The sequence below is a fragment of the Hypanus sabinus genome, chromosome 2 (assembly GCF_030144855.1).
Source record: "Hypanus sabinus isolate sHypSab1 chromosome 2, sHypSab1.hap1, whole genome shotgun sequence".
Classification (NCBI taxonomy): Eukaryota; Metazoa; Chordata; class Chondrichthyes; order Myliobatiformes; family Dasyatidae; genus Hypanus; species Hypanus sabinus.
The window spans coordinates 179,575,819-179,598,512 of record NC_082707.1 but is presented as its reverse complement, the minus strand read 5'-3'; the positions used below and the strand labels follow the sequence as shown (position 1 = coordinate 179,598,512).

Genomic DNA, 22,694 nt, shown 5'->3' with positions numbered 1-22,694 from the left:
ATCATGGCAGTAGGGAAGGCCATGTATGGACATATCTGAATGGGAATGTGAAGTTGAGTTGAAGTGTGTGGCAACTGGGAGATCCTGTCTGTTGTGGCTTGATGAAGCAATCCCCCAATCTGCGTTGGGTCTCGCCGATGAAGAGGAGGCCACACCGGGAGCACCGGATGCAATAGATGACCCCAACAGACTCACAAGTGAAGTGTTGCCTCACCTGGAAGGACAGTTTGGGGCCGTGAATGGTGGTAAGAGAGGAGGTGTAGGGACAGGTGTAGCACTTACGCTTGCAGGGATAAGTGTCAGGTGGGAGAAGCTTTGGGAGGGACATGTGGACCAGGCTTAGCGGAGGGAAGTGTGGAAAGTGGAGGGGGTAGAGAGGGAAAGATGTGCTTAGTGGTGGTTCTGTTGAAGGTGGCGGAAGTTGCGGAGGATAACGTGCTGGATCCAGAGCTGGTGGGGTGGTAGGTGAGGACAAGGGGTGCTTTGTCCCTTTTGTGGTGACGGGAGGATGCCTATCCCCTCCACCTGGCACCTATCAGCCTTCTCCTTCCCACCCTCCCCCCACCTTCTTTATAGGGCCCCTGCCCCTTCCCTCTTCAGTCCTGACGAAGGGTCTCGGCCCAAAACGTTGACTGTTCACTTCCACGGATGCAGCCTGACCTGCTGAGTTCTTCCAGCGTGTTGTGTGTGTTGCTTTGACCCCAGCATCTGCAAAGCATTTTGTGTTTACCTCAGCTGCCTCTCTAGCTGAAAAAAGTAGGTGGGAAGTTTCTCACCCTTTTCCTGAAATATGTCATAAGCTCCATTGGGCTCCCCATTACGCCAAACATATTTTCTAGTACTTTCATGTATCCCACTAAAGTAGCAAAAGGGTTCTGTGTCTTTACAAATCTCACTACGTCAAACTTTCAATCATTCGCTGTCTTTTTATGTCAGCAGAGCACTCCAGTATCTGAAGGGTCTGCTCAACCCAAGTCTCATACTCTTTTTCCCCCTCAGATGTGGGCTTCGCTAAGAATATTCTCAGCTTTCGATAGCTTGGACCCTCCGCCTGTGCGTTGGGCCATTTATTCACCAGAGAGGTAAGGGCTGACACTAACTCAGAATTCTCACTCCTCACTGGGGGACTCATCAGACATTTCAAATCAGATCACTCCTCCCCTTGCTCCGCAAAAACGAGAGTAACCTATCTTTGAAGTCTCCGCCCACAACTACGGGAAACAGCTTGTGATTCTGCCTGCTCGCCTTCACTCCCCTCCTTCCAGAAAGCATGGACAGCCCACGCCCCTCAACCCCTGGGGCCCCAATAGTACCAGGCAGTTCCACTGCCATTACGTCAGTGCTAGTCTGAATTAAAACAAAGTCTTTGCCAGCCATTTTATCAAACCTCCACTCCACAATCATAACTATTCCAACTGCTTTAATGGTACTTAAAAGTTCGAACTAACAACTCATCGAGAATACGAATGTCTACCCCACTTAATGCACACGCATTCGTTACTTGTAACCCCGTGGATTCGCACCACACTCAACCCCTGCAGCACCCATAACCATGTAATTACTTTACTGCACAGTAGTTTAAAACAGGATTAAACACACAACCCACTAGGTCAATGCTCAAGGCAATCACAGCATCCAACAAAATTGATCCCGGACAAGCCACATAATGAAATTACCTGTTTCTGTGACTGCATAAGTGTAGGGAAGATACTCTCTGGTCCCGCCAAACTCGTGAGATTGAGATGGTTCTCCCACCCCAAACCCGGTTTGTGTGGATGCTGTATAAATTGCTCCCCTGTTACAAATTAGCACTACAAAATGACAGACAGCATACTGCATATAACTAAAGGAATTATATTTATGAATCTTAAAGGGTTAGTAAAGAAAAACAAAAAGAAAAGGGCCCATTTTAATTAACAGTCAAATATGCACAAGTTGGAGCTCATCTTGAACTTCTCTGTTACTCAAGCGCTGGGTCCTCGGTCAGTGTTAAAGTGCATACTACCTTCTGAACATCACTCACAATCTATCTCCAACAAACGGGTCTCCCACAGGGTCGTATCCTACGACCGGTTCTCCCCAGAGTCTTCCACTGAACAAGACCCCCAAACCTAACCTCAGTGTCCCTCAGCAGAGAAACCATCCTAATCAGACAGCGCACATTTCTTCTCATCCTTTATCTTCAACAGTAACCCAAACAGGCTGTAAACAGAACTGACTGCTCTTATGGAACTGCTAAATTAAGTAGATACAGTATAACAATAAAAATAGGAAGCAGAACATTACAGTAACATGAAGGAATCATGTTCTCATCCACAAAACCTTATTTCCGTTCCTTGAACCAACTAATCCCCTATCACTTCAGCTTGCTTCTTCTTTCCACTTTCCTTCTGAGACACAAAGCCAGACTCAGTGCCAGAGATCTAACTGCTGTGACTTTCCTCTGTTAGGTCATGCCACACCTTCCCAACCCCAATCAGTGGTATAACTGTTGTTGAGGGGAATAGTTACAGGGTTACTTAGAGAGCCTATCCTCTTTCCCCTTCCTGATAGTTATCCAGTTACCTGTGTCCTGTACTTTGAGTGTAACTAACTCCCTATATGTCCTGTCTACCAATCTCTCAGCCTCCTGAATTATCTGGAGTTCATCTAGTTCCAGCTACATCTCCTTAACATTGTCCGTAAGAAGCTGCAGCTGGATGCAGTTCTTACAGATGTAGTCATCAGGGACATTGGATTCCCAAATCCTGCATCCCACAAAATGAGTAAACATAGAAACATAGAAAATAGGTGCAGGAGTAGGCCATTCGGCCCTTCGAGCCTGCACCGCCATTCAGTGTGATTATGGCTGATCATCCAACTCAAAACCCTGTACCTGCTTTCTCTCCATACCCCGAACCCTTTAGCCACAAGGGCCATATCTAACTTCCTCTTAAATATAGCCAATGAACCAGCCTCAACTGTTTCCTGTGGCAGAGAATTCCACAGATTCCCCACTCTCTGTGTGAAGAAGTTTTTCCTCATCTCGGTCCTAAAAGGCTTCCCCTTTATCCTTAAACTGTGACCCCTCGTTCTGGACTTCCCCAACATCGAAAACAATCTTCCTGCATCTTGCCTGTCCAATCCCTTTAGAATTTTATACGTTCCAATAAGATCCCCCCCTTCAATCTTCTAAATTCCAGTGAGTATAAGCCTAGTCGATCCAGTCTTTCTTCATATGGAAGTCCTGCCATCCCAGGAATCAATCTGGTGAACCTTCCTTGTACTCCCTCTATGGCAAGAATGTCTTTCCTCAGATTAGGGGACCAAAACTGCACACAATACTCCAGGTGCAGTCTCACCAAGGCCTTGTACAACTGCAGTAGAAACTCCCTGCTCTTGGACTTAAATCCTTTTGCTATGAATGCCAACATACCATTTGCCTTTTTCACCGCCTGCTGTACCTGCATGCCCACCTTCAATGACTGGTGTACAATGACACCCAGGTCTCGTTGCACTGCCCTTTTTCCTAATCAGCCACCGTTCAGATAATAATCTGTTTTCCTGTTCTTGCAACCAAAGTGGATAACCTCACATTTATCCACATTAAATTGCATCTGCCATGAATTTGCCCACTCACCCAACCTATCCAAGTCACCTTGCATCCTCTTAGCATCCTCCTCACAGCTAACACCGCCGCCCAGCTTCGTGTCATCCGCAAACTTGGAGATGCTGCATTTAATTCCCTCGCCTAAATCATTAATATATATTGTAAACAACTGGGGTCCCAGCACTGAGCCTTGCGGTACCCCACTAGTCACTGCCTGCCATTCTGAAAAGGTCCTGTTTATTCCCACTCTTTGCTTCCTGTCTGCCAACCAATTCTCTATCCACATCAATACCGTGTGCTTTAAGTTTGCACACTAATCTCCTGTGTGGGACCTTGTCAAAAGCCTTTGAAAATCTAAATATACCACATCCACTGGCTCTCCTCTATCCAGTCTACTAGTTACATCTTCAAAAAACTCTACAAGATTTGTCAGACTTGATTTTCCTTTCACAAATCCATGCTGACTTTGTCCGATGATTTCACCTCTTTCCAAATATGCTGTTAATACATCTTTGATAACCGACTCTAGCGTTTTCCCCACCACCGATGTCAGACTAACTGGTCTATAATTCCCCAGTTTCTCTCTCCCTCCTTTTTTAAAAAGTGGGGTTACATTAGCCACCCTCCAATCCTCAGGAACTAATCCAGAATCTAAGGAGTTTTGAAAAATTATCACTAATACATCCACTATTTCTTGGGCTACTTCCTTAAGCACTGGGATGCAGACCATCTGGCCCTGGGGATTTATCTGCCTTTAATCCCTTCAATTTACCTAACACCACTTCCCTACTAACATGTATTTCCCTCAGTTCCTCCATCTCACTAGACCCTCGATAATACTAGAGTATTATACTCTCCTGCCTGACATCCCCATTGCTCTAAATGTGCAATAAAAAGAAAGAATAACAAAAAAAAATCTACCGACAGCCTATGCCTCTTTTCACTGAAGTCCCAATCAGCCAAAGTCTTAAGTCCCCACTCTAACACTGGCCCAATCACACAATGGCCACTTTGCTTAAACCTAACTTCTTTGGATTGGATCTTGCCAAGTGCCTAGTTACGCACAGTCCAATGTCTCTTCGGGAACTGTGGTGCACAAAAAGTACTGACAGCCCTACTCTTCTTTTAAACTCTTTCGCTCTATACAATCTGATGTCTCCTTGGGAACTGTGGCATGCACCGATGCCCACACTTACTTCTTTTAAACTTCCTTCCTCTACACAATCTGAGTTCTTTTCTACAAAAAGAAGCGACTCGCTCCTTTTAAACTCTCTTCCTTCTATGCAATCCGGTGTCCCCTTGGGAACTGTAGTGCGTAAAATGTGCCTAAGATTAATTCTGAATCTGAAATCTAAACAACCAATAATCTAGAAAATCCATTAGTCTAACATTGCCAAATTCCCAAGGTTAGAGTCATTCAGCACAGAAACAGGCCTTTTTGGCCCATCTAGTCCATTCCAAACTGCTATTCTTTTGAGTTACAAGTGCTGGTTTATTGGAGCTTTACTGTACTGACCAGAGTTCACTGTTAACCAGCTGTAGAGTGTACGATGGAATGCATTGCCACAATACTAGCAAACAGCACATCCTGACCATAACCTGCTTGTTGATGTCCAATGTGGGTCTCACCAGGACAACAGGCTCCAGACCTGGTCACAATCTTAGTCCAGAGGCGGAATCAGATGGGCAGGAAGGGGCCAGAAAATCACTTTACGGTGGCAACTAATTTTGTACCTTTTGGCCATGTTACCAAGTTGTTGGTTGTCGATTTTTACAGGTTATTGCACAGTTATTAATTAGGTTATGGATTAAAAATTGATGTTTTAATGTTTAATGTTGATATTCCGTCTGGGTAGCCTCCAACATGATAACACGAACATCGATTGCTTAAAACTTCTGGTAATTGCCCCCTTCGCCATTCCCGTTTCCCTTATCTCCTTACCTGCCCATCACCTCCCTTCTCTCCCTCACCTTTCTATCCTCCCCTATCAGATTCTTTCTTCTCCAGCCTTGTATCTCTTTCACCTATCAACTTCCCTGCACTTTACTTCACCCCTCCCCACTCCCGGTTTTACCCATCGCCTAGTATTTCTTCTCTCCCCCCCCCCCACCTTCTTGCTCTAATTTCCCATCTTTTTTCCCAGTCCTGATGAAGGATCTCAGCCTGAAACATCGACAGTACTCTTTTCCATAGATGCTTCCTGGCCTGCTGAGTTCCTCCAGCATATTGTCTGTGTTGCTTGGATTTCCAGTATCTGCAGATATTTTCATCTTTGTACTATTTGATAAAGTTGATCAGTGAAAAACTATTACTCATAAAGTTAATGGAAATTTGAGAAATGCTGGACATGATGTTTGTAGTGATTATTGAGTTCTGTGTGAAAAATTATTGTTTGTTACTGTGATTTTGAGTAAATGATTATTAATGGTTTACTGGTAAATGAAGGTTCATTATTATATTAACTAGCAGTACCCCTTAGTATGTGAATGAAGTTAATTACTGACTAGTGAATTGATGATTGATTATTGATGAGTGATGGTTTAACGTTACTCATAGCAGGCTGCAGTGTTTGAGCGAAGGTTAATTGTTGGTTACTCGACTGGCAGTTCCCCAGGTGTTTAAGTGAAGGTTTATTGTTGGCTACTCATTGACTAGCAGTACCCCAAGGTGTTGAGTTGGTCACTCATTCATTAGTGGTTCTCCGCGGGGTTTGCACACTAACCAGTTACCTGACGGCTGTCAGAAGACTGCAGTAGAAAGCGGCGTGAGCACAACTGCACATGGTGTGAGCCCAGGCGCGGACCCTGACCATTTTACTGAATTTTTTCTCTCCTTCACTCAGCGGCGCCTCGAAGCGAAGCGACGGGAGGCCATGCATCAAATCCAGGTGCCCAGAGCCCGCCATGACCGACTGAGCCTTGGCGCCGACGGCCGATCCGTTACCATAACAACAGTTGATTGCGGCCTCTTCCTAACCATAGTTACCGCCGGGCCACCGCCTCGCCTCCACAACTCCGTCGCCGGGCAACGACCGTTCCGTCACCAGAAGAGCCGCGGCTGCTCCGTCACCATAGCAACTGACGGGAGACCGGCAAGCGAATAACCCCGCAGCTGCTGCAGTAATGACACCAAACGGAACTCAATCAAGCCTCCTTCACGGAAGGAGAAAACCCGTCAATATTTGGTCAGGCCTCTTCTCCAGGACTGAAGGGGAGGCTGAAGCGGTTACAGCTTAAAACCTGAAATGGAGGAGAGGGGTTAGAGAGGGTTCAGACAGAATACCAAATGGAGACAGGCTCAGTGATGAGGGAGACATAGGAGACGACAGCTACAGTACTGCAATCTGGATCATCACGAAATCTGCTGGAGGGACTCAGCGGCTAGGGGGGAGAAATTTATTACGTTCCTTCAACCTTTTATGTGTTGGACCCATTTGCCTCAATTTGACCTAGATTTCTGCAAACCTTCTCTATCCATTCATCTTTTAAACTTTGTAATTATACATACCTCCACAACAGCCTCTGGCAACTGGCTTCATTATACCCACCACCATCTAAGGTCCTATTTAAATTTCTTCCCCTCTCACCTTAAACCAGTCTTAGACTCTTCTACTTTGGGTAAAAGACTATGACCATGCAGCTTATCTCTGCCTGTCAAGATTTTATAAACTTCTATAGATCAGCCTTCAGCTCCTGTGCTCTAAAGAGCACCAGCCTCTTCTTATAACTGAAGCACTCCAGTCCAAGTAACACCCTTGTAAATTGGTTTACTATTGTCACATAAGTGGTGATGAATCAGCATATAGAAGGAAGACTGAAAATCTAGCTGAGTGATACCACAACAATCTCTCACTCAATGTCAGCAAGACCAAGGAGCTTATTACTGACTTCAGGAGGAGGAAAGCAGAGGTCCATGAACCAGTCCTCATCATGGGATCAGTGGTGGAGAAGGTCAGCAGATATTGAATTCCAGCCTCCATTTCAGAGGATCTACCCTGGGTCCAGCACCTAACAAAGCACAGTGGCTTCACTGCTTTCTTATAAGTTTGCAAAGTTTCAGCATGTCATCTAAAACTTTGACAAACTTCTATAGATGTGTGGTAGAAAGTATATTGACTGGTTGTATCATGGCCTGGTATGGAAACACAAATACTTTTGAACAGAAAAGCCAACAGAAAGTAATGAATATGACCGGGTCCATTCTGGCTAAAGCACTCCCAACTTTGAGCACATCCACATGAAGTGTTGTTGCAAGAAAGCAGCATCCATCATTTAAGGTCCCTATCATCCAGGCTATGCTCCTTCTTGTTGCTGCCATCAGGAAGGTGCAATAGGAGCCTCAGGACCCACACCACCAGGTTCAGGGAGTTATTACTCCTCAATCATCAGGCTCTTGAACAAAAGGGAATAACTACACTTGTTCTGCTTCTGGTGTTCCCACAGCCAATGGTCTCACTTTAAGGACTCCATTTTGTTATTTCTTGCTCCTTATTTATTGCTATTGCTATCCCACAGGGGATAACTTCACTCAACCATCACTGAACCGTTGCCACAATCTATGGACTCAATATCAAGGACTTTTCATCCAGTCATAGAGAGTACAGCACAGAAACAGGCCCATTGGCCCATCTAGTCCATGCCAAAACCATTTAGACTGCTGACTCCCATCGACCTGCACGGGGACCATGTACCCATCCAAACTTTACTTAAATGTTGAAATTGAGCTCACATGCACCACTCTGTTGGCAGCTCATTCCACACTTACATGACCCTCTCAGTGAAAAAGTTTCCCCTCATGTTCCCCTTTGGCTTCTCACTTTTTATCCTTAACCCATAACCTTAAGTTGTAGTCCCACCCAACCTGAGTGGGAAAGCCCACTTGCATTTACCCTATCTATACCCCTCAATTTTGTAAATGTCTTTCAAATCTCCCCTCAGTCTTCTATGTTCTAAAGAATATGTATAGTCCTAACCTATTGAATCTTTCCTTATAACTCAGGTCCTCCAGACCCACTGACATCCTTGTGAATTTTCTCTGTACCCTTTCATCTTTATTTACATCCTTCCTGTAGGTAGATGACCAAAACTTCACACAATACTCCAGATTAGGCCTTACCAACACATCCAATCTTCAGTACTCAATACATTAAGTTATAAAGGACAATGTCCCAAATGCTTTCTTTACAACTCTAACTGTGATGCCACTTGAAACAAATTATGGGCCTGTATTCCCAGATCCCTTTGTTCTTCCTACCATTCACTGTTTTAAGAATTACCTAGTTGGTCCTCCCAAAGTGCAAAACCTCACACTTGTCCGCATCAAATCCTATCTGCCAGTTTTCCAGCTGATGCAGATCTTTCTGCAAGCACTGATAGTCTTCCTCTCTATGCACTACACCCCCGATCTTGGTGTTATCTGCAGATTTGCTGATCCAGTTAACCACATTTTCATCCAGATCATAAACAATGAAGGATCCAGCACCAATCCCTGCACCACTTAGTCACAGGCCTCCAGAGAGGTAACCAGCTACCACCACTCTCTGGCTTCTCCCACAAAGCCAACGTCTGATCCGATGTCTAATTTTCATCTCACGTTCTTGCTTTTTATTGTTTAATTATGTTATTATTTCTTTTGAATTTGAAGTCTGACTTTTGTACATTGGTTGTCCTTGATGGGTGTGGTCTTTGTGAGTTCTACTGTGTTTCTTGTATTTACTTTGAATGCCTGTAAGAAATTGAATCTCAGTTGTACAGGATATGATGCCATATAAACATAAATACACACTGACAGTAAATTAACTTTGAAATACCTAGGTACAGTAAAAAAAAACCCTTAGAACAAAACCTTTTTCTAATTGCTTTTTCTTATAAAAACTGTGTTTATGTTTTTCTTGTGAATGCTGCTTATGTTGCTCTGTGCTTGTGTAGCTGCTGCAGGTAAGTTTTTCTTTGCACCTGTGCATACATTGGCTTGTGCATCTGACTATAAACTCAACTTTGATACTACTGTTATAGTGGATTTATGGATAAATTACCCATTTCTGTGCCTATGAGACTTTGGCTCTGCATGTTGAAATCGAAGGCCTGAAGAAAGAGAATATGTCATACAGTGTCTTGTAACTCGCATCTATTAGAAGCAAAGCAGGATAGTGTACACACAAGATGTGTATTCTTTATTTCTTCCCTTTCTTAAGTTCACTGTCTATGGTAGATCCATTCACAACCCTCTGTGATATATCAACAACATTACTTAGAAATATGTACACTGAGAGCAACCAAAAAATGTTAATCAATTCACAAAAATTAGGCTTTAAAACTGCTGTACAAAAAAAACTAAAACTTTATACAAGGCAATGTTTTAAAAAAAAAATCTGATTCAGTGACATTGAGGAGAAACAATTTTATGTGGAAACTTACAGAGCCAAATTCAGGGAGTTTAGTTGAGAATCTGATTGTCACTATAGATTTTAAGATGTATTTTGTCTACCAGGGGAAATCAGGGATTTGATCCTGCCTTGCCAACACAGCTCCAATCTCAGGTGTAACGATGCTAGATGTCAGTGAAGATGCTTTGACATGCCAGGAGTCTTCTCACAGATACAGGGAGAAGGGGGAGGGGACACAGGAGTGTAAGGGAGGATTATGTAGGAATAAACTGGAATACCAGGGGGAAACACATATGATCATAGACAGAAATTACAAACTCCACACACACACAAAAACAATGGAGGAACTCAGCAAATCAGGCAGCATCTATAGGGGAGGGGGTGAATAAACAGTCGATGTTTCAGGCAGAGACCCTTCATCAGGACTGGAAAGGAAGGGGGAAGAAGCCAGAAAAAGGTGGTGGGGGAAGCTGCGAGCCATCTGCTTTCTATCTGCAGTTATACTTAAAGCATGGAGAACAAGAATAATCAGCCATGGAGGGGGAGACGACCCAAAACAAACCTGATTTGTTAACTTCCTCTCTCTAAAGATGCTATCTAACCCACTGAGTACCTTAGAATTTTGTTCTTAAATCATGTGAGAGAGAATCAGCAGTATAGTTAGAGTTAATGCTAGCAGGCTTTTTCCTGCTGAGGTTGAATGTGACTAGAACTACAGGTCAGAGGATAAGGGTTAAAGGTGAAATATTAAGGAGAACCTAAGGGGGAACTTCTTCACTCAGATGGTGTTGAGAGTGTGGAACAAGTTGCCAGTGGAAGTGGTGGATGCAGGTTCGATTGTAGAAATTAGATAAGTAGGTGGATGGGAGGGGTATGGTCCAAGTGCAGGTCGATAGGACTAGACAAAATAACAGTTTTCATGAACTACATGGGCCAAAGAGCCTGTTTCTCTAAAACAATAAATGTCACATGTCAGTGATAAAAAAAAACTGATTCTAATCTAATGTTCTGAGGCAATGAGTTTTAAACTGGGCATTGATGGCACAGCTAGTAGAACTGCTGCTTTGCAGCACCAGTGATACCAGTTCAATCCCAACATCTGGTGCTGTGTGGAGTTTGCACTTTCTCCCTGTAACTGCACGGGATTCCCCAAGCTGCTCTGGCTTCTTTTCCTCAGGTCAATGGGTTAACCACAGCAGTATGTGGGGTTGAATCTGAAAGGTAGTTGTGTAATGTAGGGAGAATTAAATGGGTGAGGTGGATATTGGTGTTCAAGGGTTGGCACAGATTTGGTGGGCTGAAGGATCAGTTTTTGTGTTGTATCTTTAGGAAAAGCTATAAAATGTAGAACACTAGAACACTGAGCCTTTGATCAGAATTGAGCAAGTAAGAAACTGAAAGTACAGTGCAGAAAGGAGGGAAGTGCTGGACTGATACAGTGCTGCACTGTGGAGAGGGCAGGATGAGTATGTTGGAGAACTGAGGTGGGTAATGGGAGAAATTCTTGTTGTAGGGCGGGAGTTTCCAAACTGGGGTCCACGGACTCTTGATTAATGGTAGGGGTCCATGGCATAAAAAAGGTTGGGAGCTCCTGTAGTAGAATCATAAAAGTGGCTTTTCACAGAGAGAACCAGCATGTTTTGGAACTGGCAGGTACTGCACAGCCACCTGAACCTGTGTATATATCCCGAAAATAAGCATGTCATTTTCCATTTTTGTTATGCTCATCCTGAGTCACTTATTCTGACACTTCAACGAATACTATGGCCACTCAAGTTCAGCACATCGTGCTCCATGACGTTTTCAATGTGCTGCAGTGTTTCTGCACTGGATATCATGGACACTCAACCCAACTTGAATGTGAAAACATTTAAGAGAAGAAACAGAAACCAAGAACTTAGCAGGCACCTTCCATTTAATCTAAACCTATTGCTGCCAGGGTCTGGTCAATGAATTCCTCAGGGAGTCTGCTGAGTCAGTTAATGATTATACTTATAACTGTTGAAGCAGGCTGCAGGCTCAGGGAGTGTGACCATGAAGAATATCCGGACTAAGACAAGGAAGAATAATTAACATCTTTGCTTCCAGGCAACACACTGCATCCCTTGCAGTTGGAGGGTTTATAATCCATATTAGTTAACAAACTGCAAACGAAGCTGACCCCACAGATCACAGCAAGAAGATGGATTCCAGTCACCACCCTGCTTTTTAAAACAATCATTCTCCAAGGCCACTTGAAAATGAACCTAAGAGTTTCTTCTATGAAGTCACCAGATCAATCAAGTTAATTATATACTATAAACTCTCCTATTGACACAAAGTTTTTGTTTTTTGGGGATCTGGATGAGGCCAAAATAAACAGGCAGCAAAGTGTAATGTGTAGTGACACTCAGTCGGTTCCCAACATGGGACCTTGAGGTACACCGGCTTCTCTCTCCCAAATGCTGAAAGTCTCAGGGAACAATCCTGAAGCATTATTGGTTAGCAAGCCGCCACTTCTGAGACTCTTCCTGCCGCGCGTCTGGTTGGATCTGGTTTCGCATCCCGCCAAGGACATTAGAGGTGGCCTCAGTTGCCACAATCAATGGCTTCACCACGGCCGGAGGGATCTGCCGCAGCACTCCTCCCACTGCTCCAGTCATCCCCCGCTGCTCGTGTTCCCGTGTTGCTGTCTCATAAATCATGTGTGCCGTGTCCGTGAATCCCTGCACAAGAGGACAAGTTGTAGAAAATGTTAAATTCAGCAACAGCAGCTTCACTCTCTCCTAGCCTGCAACTTGCTCACAGTTCAGAAAGATGGGATAAAGAGTGCAGCTGAAGTACCAGGGAAGGATGAGTCACTGAAATGGTTTTCATTTAGAGACGGTGCAAAGGAAATCTAGCAGAATGCTGCCTACATTAGAGAGCACGTCTTATGAAGAAAGGATGAGTGAGCTAGGGCTCTTCTCCTGGAGCACAGGATGATGAGAGGTAAAATGATAGAGGTATATTAGGAAGATCGAGTGGATAGCCATAGACTTTCTCCAAGAGTGGAAATGGCTAATATGAGTGGGCACAATTTTAAGATAATTGGATGAATGTATGGGGGGGGGGGGGGGGGGAAGAAAAAGATATCAGAGTTAGGATTTTTTTTAAAAACACAGAGCAGTGGGAGCATGGAACGTGCTGCCAGGGGTGGTGGTAGATGCAGATATATTAGGGACATTTAAGAAACTCTTACCGATAGCCACATAGATGATAGAAAAATGGAGGGCTATGTAGGAGGGAAGGGTTAGATTGGTCTTGGAGTAGGTTAAATGGTCAGCACAACATTGTGGGCTGCAGGGCAGGTACTATGCTGTACTGTTATAAGTTCTATTTGCTGATCTTCAACACATTCATGATCTAGCTATTACCCACAAGGACTGGAGGGAATATTCCCTGGACAAAGGGACCAGGAGCATACTTGGAAGAGTAAATAATAAAAGGACAAAGGTGGTCTGAGTGGGTGGGGAGTGAGAGGCAGTCTTTGAGATGATTTAAGTATAGTGCTGATAATTTTTTCAGCAATACGACAAAGATTGACAAGGTCAGGGTGGTAGATGTTGTCTACATGGACTTTCCATGCTACTGTAGGGTAAAGAATACTGAGGGCTAATAACCAGTAAATAGGGATGTGGATTGTGCTAATCTGGTAACAAACAGACAGACAGACATACTTTATTGATCCTGAGGGAAATTGGGTTTCGTTACAGCCGCACCAACCAAGAATAGTGAAGAAATATAGCAATATAAAACCATAAATAACAGGGAACCACAGACAAAAGTAGAGGTATGGAATGCAGCAGTGACAACACTCAAGTGTCAGGAACCTCACTAATTATAGCGTCCACACATTGTTGTAATAGAAATCGGATTTATTGTTAGACCTATAGATAATAATTTTATTCTGTAATCAAGACCTAGTCTGCTACTTAATTAAGTCTTCCCGTAGTCACCATCCTGTTATCAAAATATAGTTTTACTGGTAATCTTGTCAACTGAGAATGTAAAAGTTGTACCAAATTCATGCTCAGATGGATGAGCTTTGGCTGGTCTCCTGGTGCGCACCAGTTTTTAATAACTCACCCATTATTTTGAACACCAGCTCCATGTGGCCTTTCAACTTATTCATACAAAGGCCTTTTAAACTGTCAAACGCTTCCATCCATTTGGCATATCCATATCCCTTGATCTATCCTCACAACTTTTCACCCATGTAAGCAGCAAGTCTGGCTACAGTACATGCAATCTATTCATTCATATAAATTGTAATATGAGAGGAAAAAAGTAACTTCAACAAATTGTAAAATATTTTAAACACTGATGTGTTATGATATTTAATATTGTTGCTGCAATAGAACAACGTTGCAAAGATTATTTTAAGTAAATACATGTTAAATATGTAGTGAAGTAGTGCGAGGTCACAAGGCAAAGCACAATGGCATTTTAGAGTCAGAAGTCATGCTAACTGCTTTAAACTGTTTTAAAAACTCACTGCACATGAAAGCCGGAGCACCAATTTAGACAAACAAGAGGCTGCAGATGCTGGAAATTGGAGCAAACTCAAACTGTTAGAGGGACTCAGCAGGTTAAACAATGTCTGTGGGAGGAAAGATGGTGAGGCAGGACCCAGTATGTGAATTGTGGACCAAGGACGATGGGCAGAAGGAGGCAGGAGGGGGGAAGGTGGAGTTGTAAGACTGAAGCACCTACTCACCGAAGTACGGCGCTTAAAACAAGTGGGGACAGAACACTGAGAAAAAAATAAAGACAAACCAGACGCCGAGTCATCCAAACAGCCACATCACTAAAACAATGTGTGTGCAAAAAAGCAAACAAGGATAACAAGGAATAACATCCTGCAAAATAGGGAACAGGACAAAAGGACCCATTCTGCATGTGAATGAACAGGAAAAATACCACATGAAATACACACAGAGGTCACTGTATTAGTACAGGAGGTATCTGAGTGACCACTGAGTGAATTTCTGTATGTTCCTGGTCTTCTGCTACTGCAGCTCATCTTCTTTAAGGTTTGACACGTTGTGCATTCAGACATGCGCTTCTGCACATCACTGTTGTAAAGTGTGGTTATTTGAGTTTCTGTCACCTTCCACCAGTCTGACCATTCGACTCTGACCTCCCTCATTAACAAGGCATTTTAGTCCACAGAACTGCTGCTCACGAGATTTTTCTTTGTTTTTGCACCATTCTCTGTAAACTCGAGAGACTGTTGTATGTGAAAATCTCAAGAGATCAGCAGTTTCTGAGATACTCAAACCACACCATCTGGCACCAACAATCATTCTGCAGTCACAGTCACTTAGATCACATTTCTTCCTCATTCTGCTATTTAGTCTGAATAACAAATAAACCCCTTGACTATGCCTGCATGCTTTTCTACATTTGATTGCTGCTACATGGTCGGCTGATTAGGTATTTGCATGAATGAGTAGGTGTACTGAAGTAAAATGTATTGTTTGTATCGATGACCAGCACATTCGATGGTTGTGCTGTGGGCAGCTCACAAGTGCCAACATAGCATGCCCATAGCTTACCACCCAGGTCTTTAGAATGTACAGTATGTGGGAGAAAACTGGAGCACCCGCTGGAAACCCACATGGTCATGGGGAGTATGTACAAACCCTTTACAGACAGCAGCATAAATCGAATCACAATCACTGCCGTTATAAAGCACTATGCTAGCCATTACTGAATGGTGCTTCCACAATTATAAGCTATATTATTTATGATTTAAAAAATCTTCCAAAAGTAATGACCCTAAATCTGTGGCCCATTACCTATAACTTGCTAACGTGAAAACATACTGAGGGATATTGATATGCCAAAGGAATGGACAAAAATTTGACACTGGGAACGTAAAAGACCTGGCTATAAAGTCCATGTAGACAACATCAACTGCCCTACCTTCATCAATCCTCATGCTTACTTCCTTAAACAATTTGCTCTACTGCTGAATAAACTACTCAGCATAAACTATCTTCTCAAAGGCTGAATCTTACTCCAAACTAATTTTTTCTGTTTTCTGTTGGTTAGCAAATACACTGCACATCCACCACCCTTTTCCATGCCATAAACTCTCATACCTCTTTCACCAGGTCGTATGCCTTAGCAACTCCCTCACGGAGATCGACAGGCTGATGAGCCAGCCGATGCTGAGAAATCCGTTTTGTCCTCATCAAACCATGCGAATTGCTGCCCGGAGAAACCATATCATAGGCGGTCTCAGCTGCTGCCTGAAGGAAATAAAATTGTTCACGTATGATGCAATTCTGCAGTTATAGGTTTAGAATCTAGATTTATTTTGATGACTGTTATGGGAGCTTGTGGTCTTGTCAACTCCTGTATGCAAGTGATGAGAAAACTGTGGTTGTGGATAGCACTAAAAGTAGTATATTGTTCAGATGGAAAGTTTGAAAGAGCAGCACAAAATAAAATTTAATTTCAACGCTGCAAGGTGATGCATTTTGGGAATGGAAACAGAGATCTGCACGCCTTTTCCCAGGAAGGGGTGCAAAATATTAAAAAAAGTGGGCATAGGTTTAAGATCAGACACGAGAGATTTAGAACATAGATCAGAGACAAGATATTTAGAACACAGTACAGGCCCATCGGCCCACAATGCTAATCTAAGATCAAGCTACCCCACCCTCTCAACATAACTCTGAGGATGAAGAAGTGGAGGGATGGGTTAGTAAATTTGCTGGTGATACAAAGGTTGGGGGTGTTGTGGATAGTGTGGAGTGCTGTCAGAGTGGGACATTGATATAATGAAAAACTGGGCTGAGAAGTGGCAGATGGAGTTCAACCCAAATAAGTGTGAGGTGGTTCATTTTGGTAGGTCACGTATGATGGCAGAAAATAGTATTAATGCTAAGACCCTTGGCAGTGTGGAGGATCAGAGGGATCTTGGGGTCCGAGTCCATAGAACACTCAAAGCTGCTGCGCAAGTTAACTCTGTGGTTAAGAAGGCATACGATGCATTGGCCTTCATCAATCATGGGATTGAGTTTAAGAGCTGAGAGGTAATGTTGCAGCTATATAGGACCCTGGTCAGACCCCATTTGGAGTACTGTGCTGAATTCTGGTCGCCTCATGACAGGAAAGACATGGAAATCATAGAAAGGGTGCAGACGAGATTTACAAGGATGTTGCCTGGATTGGGGAGCATGCCTCATGAGAATAGGTTGAGTGAACTTGGATGTAGTGACGGAGGATGAGAGGTGACCTGATAGAGGTGTACAAGATGATGAGAAGCATTGATCATGTGGATAGTCAGAGGCTTTCTCCCAGGGCTGAGATGGCTAGCATGAGAGGGCACAGTTTTAAGGTGCTTGGAAGTAGGTAGAGAGGAGATGTCAGGGGTAAGTTGTTGTTTTTTTTATTTCTATTTTATTTTTATTTATTTATTTTTTTTACACACAGAGTGGTGAGTGCATGAAATGGGTTGCCGACGGCGGTGGTGGAGGAGGATATGATAGAGTCTTTTAAGGGACTCCTGGATAGGTACATGGAACTTAGGAAAATAGAGGGCTATGGGTAACCCCAGGTAATTTCTAAGGTGAGGAGATGGCTGGCACAGCTTTGTGGGTCGAAGGGCTGTATTGTGCTGTAGGTTTTCTATGTTTCTATAACCCTCTATTTTTCTATCATCCATGTGCCTAAAGATTATTTTAAATGCCCCTAATGCATCTGCCTCTACCATCACCATTGGCAGTGTGTTCCACATGCCCACCATTCTCTGTATAAATAAACTTACCTCTGATATTCTCTCTATACGTTCTCTCAAATACTTATAAATAATAAGATCACAAGACCATAAGATTTAGGAGCAAAATAGGCCATTTGGCCCATTGAGAATGCTCCACCATTTCATCATGGCTGATTCATTTTACCATCTCAGTTCTAATCTCCTGCCTTACATCTCCGTTCTAAAAGGACACCCTCTATTCTGAGACTGTCCTCTGGTCTTAGATTCTCCCATCATAAGAAATATCCTCTCCACATTCATTCTCTTGAGGCCTTTCAACATTCCAGATGGTTCAATTAGGTCACCCTTCATTTTTCTGAATTCCAGTGAGTAGAGGCCTAGATCCATCAAACACTCCTCATATAATAAGCCTTTCAATCCTGGAATCATTTTCATGAACGTTTGAACCCTCCCCAATGTCAGCACATCCCTTCTTAAAATAAGGAGCCCAAAATGGCTCACACTACCCCAAGTGAGGCCTCAAAAGTGCTTCACAAAGCCTCAATGTTACAACCTTGCTTTTATATCTCAGTCCATTCAAAATCAATGCTAACATCGCATGAGCCTTCCTCACCACCAACTCAACCTACAAATTATCTTTTAGGGAATCCTGCACGAGGACTCCCAAGTCCCTTTGCACCTCAGATATTTGAATTTTCTCTCCATTCAGAAAATAGTCTACACTTTTATTTCTTCTACCAAAGTGCATGACCATACACTTCCCAACACTGTATTCCATTTGCCATTTCTTTGCCCATTCTCCTAATTTATCTGTCAACCTGTAGATGCTCTACTTCCTCAAAACTACCTGCTCCTCCACCTACCTTCATATTGTCTGCAAACTTGGCCACAAAGCCATCAATTCTATCATTCAAATCATTAACATCTAACGTAAGAAGAAGTGGTCCCAACACAGACCCCTGTGGAACACCACTAGTCACCATCAGCCAACCAGAAAAGGCTCCCTTTATTCCCACACTTTGCATCCTGCTAGTCAGTCAATGCTCTGCCATGCTAGTATTTCTTCTGTAATACCATGGGCTCTTAACTTGTTAAGCAGCCTCATGTGTGGTGTCTTGTCAAAGGCCTTCTGAAGATCTAAGTACACAACATCAACCGATTCTCCTTTGTCTATTCTGCTTACTATTGCTTCAATGAATTCCAACAGATTTGTCAGGCAAGATTTTCCCTTAAGGAAATCATGCCTACTATGGTCTATTTTATCATGTACCCCCTAAGTACCCCAAAACCATAGCCTTAACAATTGACTTCAACATCTTCCCAACCACTGAGCTCATACTAACAGGCCTAAAATTTCCTTTCTTCTGCTTCTCTCCCTTCTTAAAGAGGAGTGACATTTGCAATTTCCCAGTCTTCTGGAACCATCCCAAAATCAATTGATTCTTGAAAGATCATTGCTAATGCTTCCACAGTCTCCTCAGCCACCTTTTTTTTAGAATCCTGGGGTGTAAACATCTGGTCTAGGTGAGTTATCTACCTTCAGACCTTTCAGTCTCCAAAGGACTCTTTTCAGTAATGGCAACTTCACTCACTTCTGCCCCATCACACTCTCAAACTTCAAGCATACTACTAGCGTCTTCCACAGTGAAGAATGATGCAAATACTTAATCAGTTCATTCACAATTTCCTTGTCCCCATTGTCCAGTGGTCCAATATCTTCTCTTGCCTCCTTTACACTTTATATTTCTGGAGAAGCTTTTGGTCTCCTCTTTAATAGTAGTGGCTAGCTTATTTTTGTATTCCATCTGTTCCTTCTTTATGACTTTTCTTAGTTGCTTTTTGTTGGTTTTTAAAAGCTTCCCAAGCCTCTAAGTTTCCACTAATTTTTGCTCTATTATATGCCCTCTCTTTGGCTTTAATGTTGACTTTGACGTCATGGATGCGTCATTCTGCCTTTATGATTCTACTTATTTTGAAATGTATATATCCTGCACTTACAGAAATTCTAGCCATTGCTGTTCTGCTGTCATCCTTGTTAGTGTTCCCTTCCAATCAATTTTGGCCAGCTCCTCTTCATGCCTCTGTATTTCCCTTTACTCCAATGATTTTAGCTTTTCCTTCTCAAATTGTAAGATGAATTCTATCATGCTCCCTTGTATTAGCTATTTCTGCCCTGGGAAAAAGTCTCTTGCTGTCCACTCAATCTATGCCTCTTTCAAGTCACCTCTTATCCTCCTTCGCTCGAAAGAGAAAAGCCCTAGCTCGCTAAGCTATTCTCACACAGAGCCATGGGCCAAAATGCAGGCAGATGGAACTTGCTTACTCGGCAACATAGTGAAGAGTTGGGCCAAAAGGCATGTTTCCCTACTATCACGAGTTCCCATGTAATTGTAGTGAAGATGCTTTTATGTTCATGAGAGATGGTCCCCTTTACCTGTATAGTCTGCACCAGTCGATTTGTCAGTTCGAGGGCAGCCATGGCAGTGGAGGTTCCAAAAGAGGCTGCTCCCCGTTGCAGCCCTCTCACGATACGTCCATCCCTGCGATACTGCTCAATAGGCAGCCAGACCAGATCCTTCAATCCTTGGACTGATCAACAACAGCATTAGTCAACAACACACCAGATTTAAAGATAAAGATTAGCTTTATTTGTCACATGTGCATCAAAAATGCGCAATTGACATCAATACCCAACACAGTCCAAGGATAGGTGGGGGCACCCCGCAAGTGTCACCAAGCTTCTGGCGCCAATATAGCATGCCTGCAACTTCCTAATCAGGCTAATACTCTGAATTTCAATGGTTAAAATTTTTTCATAATCCTCAAAAACATGAAATGTCCATTTGACTACTTTGTTTTATAGAAATAATAAGCAACTACCTGTACCTTACATACAGCTCCTCCCTGGGATATAAATAGCCAACTAATCACGAACGAACCACAGGATGGATGAGGACAGAATTGCCGGCTTCTGCAGCTAACTTGTGCCAGGTGGGAATGGGACATTTCTGAGTGCCTTCTCTCCAGCAGCACCCCCCCCCCCCCCACTGAGTGACAACACTTTGTTCTATGGGACCTCTCCCCCCAGAGCTGGGAATGCTGACCTGACTCACAGTGAGGCTGGTTGGCTGCTGTTCCCACGTCTTCTAACTCTCCTGTCACAGCCATTTCTGTGACCCTGTGACACAATGCATTTCTTTATTTCTGACCTACAGTTGTCAGGAATGGGAACACCATCGTAACCTGGGGGCAATCTCTAGTTCCATAGTTTCCAGAAAAAAAGCAGATTGTTTGGTACCCACTGAAACTTTATACCATTTTACCTGACGACTGATTTTCTGTGACTGCTTGGCATTACTCTGGCCCATGCCCTAAAGGATATGATGATGTGTCAATATACGACTGTGCAGAACAGTTCCTCGTGCAGATTCGCAGAACTGCCTGTCCTATAGGAAAATGGCAAAGAGTTTCAAGTTCCTGAGTGTCAACATCTCTGAAAATCTATCCTGGGCCCAACATATTGTTGCAATAATGAAAAAGACACACCAGTGGCTCTACTGCATTAGATGTTTGAGGAAATTTGGTATGTACCAAAGATGAGCAAATTTTTACAAATATACAATGGAGAGCACTCTAACTGGCTATGTCACCATCTGGTATGGAGTGGCCATTGCACAGGATCAGAAAAAGCTACAGAAATTGTAAACTCTGCCATCTCCATCACAGTCACCAGCCTCTCCACTATCAAGGATATTTTCAAAGAGCAGTGCCTCAGAAAGGCAGCATCCATCATTCAGGACCACCACCATTCAGGACATGCCCTATTCTCACTACTGCCATCAGGGGGGAGGTGCAGGAGTCTAAAGACACACACTGAAATGTTTTAAGAACAGCTTCTTCCCCTTTGTCACCAGATTTCTGAACAGTTCCTGAACACACTACTTCATTATTTTTACTCTCTTTTTGCACAACGTATGTCAAATGCTTAAAAATACAGAATTAATAATAAATTAATTTATTAAAACTCTTCAGCACTACTGGCTAGGTTACATCATACAATAGCCATCTTTGACAGAAGAGAATACCTAACCATCTATTACCAAATTCTTTCAGTATTTTGGTGGGTCCTAATTGATCAAAACTTGAACTGCACACTTGAATTCTATAGCTACAGTAGGTGTATGCTAAAATAAAATGGAAGTCTAAATGCTGTTAGCTTGGAGAGCGATTGTTTAGGAAAGTACAAGACAACAAGTCTACAGGGATGTCTTGATAAAGTTAAGGGAATACAAGTCTACAGCCATAACAGTGGAAAATGGTGAAAAACATTTTTCTGGGAAAGGTGAGGTTATTGTGCAGGTGCAGATATCAATTGTATGGAAAAGAACCAGTGTCAGGGGTTTTGAAGGGTTTAAAAAGGAGCACTTCCTTGGTGCAGCAGGGAACAGAGTTTTGTCGAGGGTTGGATCACAGCTGCTGCTGAGACAGGGAACGCTAAGTACATCAAGAGAGGCAGAATTAGACCTAAACAGGGAGAAGGAGAGAAAACAGGCTGCGTGTAAGATTGTTGGATCTGCTGCTCACTCCAGATCAGCTTACTTAATGAATGATAGTATTATTTAGATTTCTGTACTGCTGCTGAAGAGATTTCTATTTTCTTTTTGTAATGGATTTGTGAGAGTGCTAATAAAGTGTTTTCTTGTGGCCTTGAACAGTATGTCATCTCCTTGGTTTATGAATACATACTGCATGCAAAAACCCTGAGCTGAAATAGAAAAGACCACATAACAAACTTTAAAATAGTTTTCCTTCACAGACTCCTTCCCCAGCAGTTCTGTGGAATTCACTACATGCACTGTAGCAGATGAAGTAAGTAGTTCATAGCAATTTTCTTTCAGTTATTTAGGGAATTGGAAGAAAATGCTTTTCTTGCTGATGACAATGCATGTTTGAAATCCCACACACC

At 43.0% G+C, this 22,694-nt stretch overlaps 2 protein-coding genes and 1 long non-coding RNA gene across 8 annotated transcripts in view; 1 reads left to right on the top strand and 2 right to left on the bottom strand.

Annotated features, from left to right (window-relative positions):
• noxred1 (NADP-dependent oxidoreductase domain containing 1) overlaps positions 1-6,495 on the bottom strand; it is an 80,098-nt gene extending 73,603 nt beyond the window's left edge. For both annotated transcript variants that reach the window (XR_009510141.1, XM_059960466.1), the window contains exon 1: positions 6,320-6,495. Coding sequence is in view for 1 of the 2 variants with exons in the window: in XM_059960466.1 (XP_059816449.1) it covers positions 6,320-6,495 (176 nt within the window). In the remaining variant the exon portion in view is untranslated. The remainder of the gene's footprint in view (positions 1-6,319) is intronic.
• On the top strand, positions 741-9,487 carry LOC132388137 (uncharacterized). The gene is made up of 2 exons (XR_009510152.1): positions 741-1,082; positions 6,433-9,487. It is a non-coding gene; the product is annotated as an uncharacterized LOC132388137 (long non-coding RNA).
• A 247-nt stretch (positions 9,488-9,734) lies between these two features.
• Positions 9,735-22,694, bottom strand: part of LOC132388055 (autophagy-related protein 2 homolog B-like) — a 146,620-nt gene continuing 133,660 nt past the window's right edge. For all 5 annotated transcript variants that reach the window (XM_059960415.1, XM_059960421.1, XM_059960426.1 and 2 more), the window contains 3 exons: positions 20,163-20,317; positions 16,104-16,253; positions 9,735-12,680 (listed from right to left, as the gene is read on the bottom strand). In XM_059960415.1, coding sequence (XP_059816398.1) covers positions 12,450-12,680; positions 16,104-16,253; positions 20,163-20,317 — 536 coding nt within the window. In that variant the 3' untranslated portion in view covers positions 9,735-12,449. The remainder of the gene's footprint in view (positions 12,681-16,103; positions 16,254-20,162; positions 20,318-22,694) is intronic.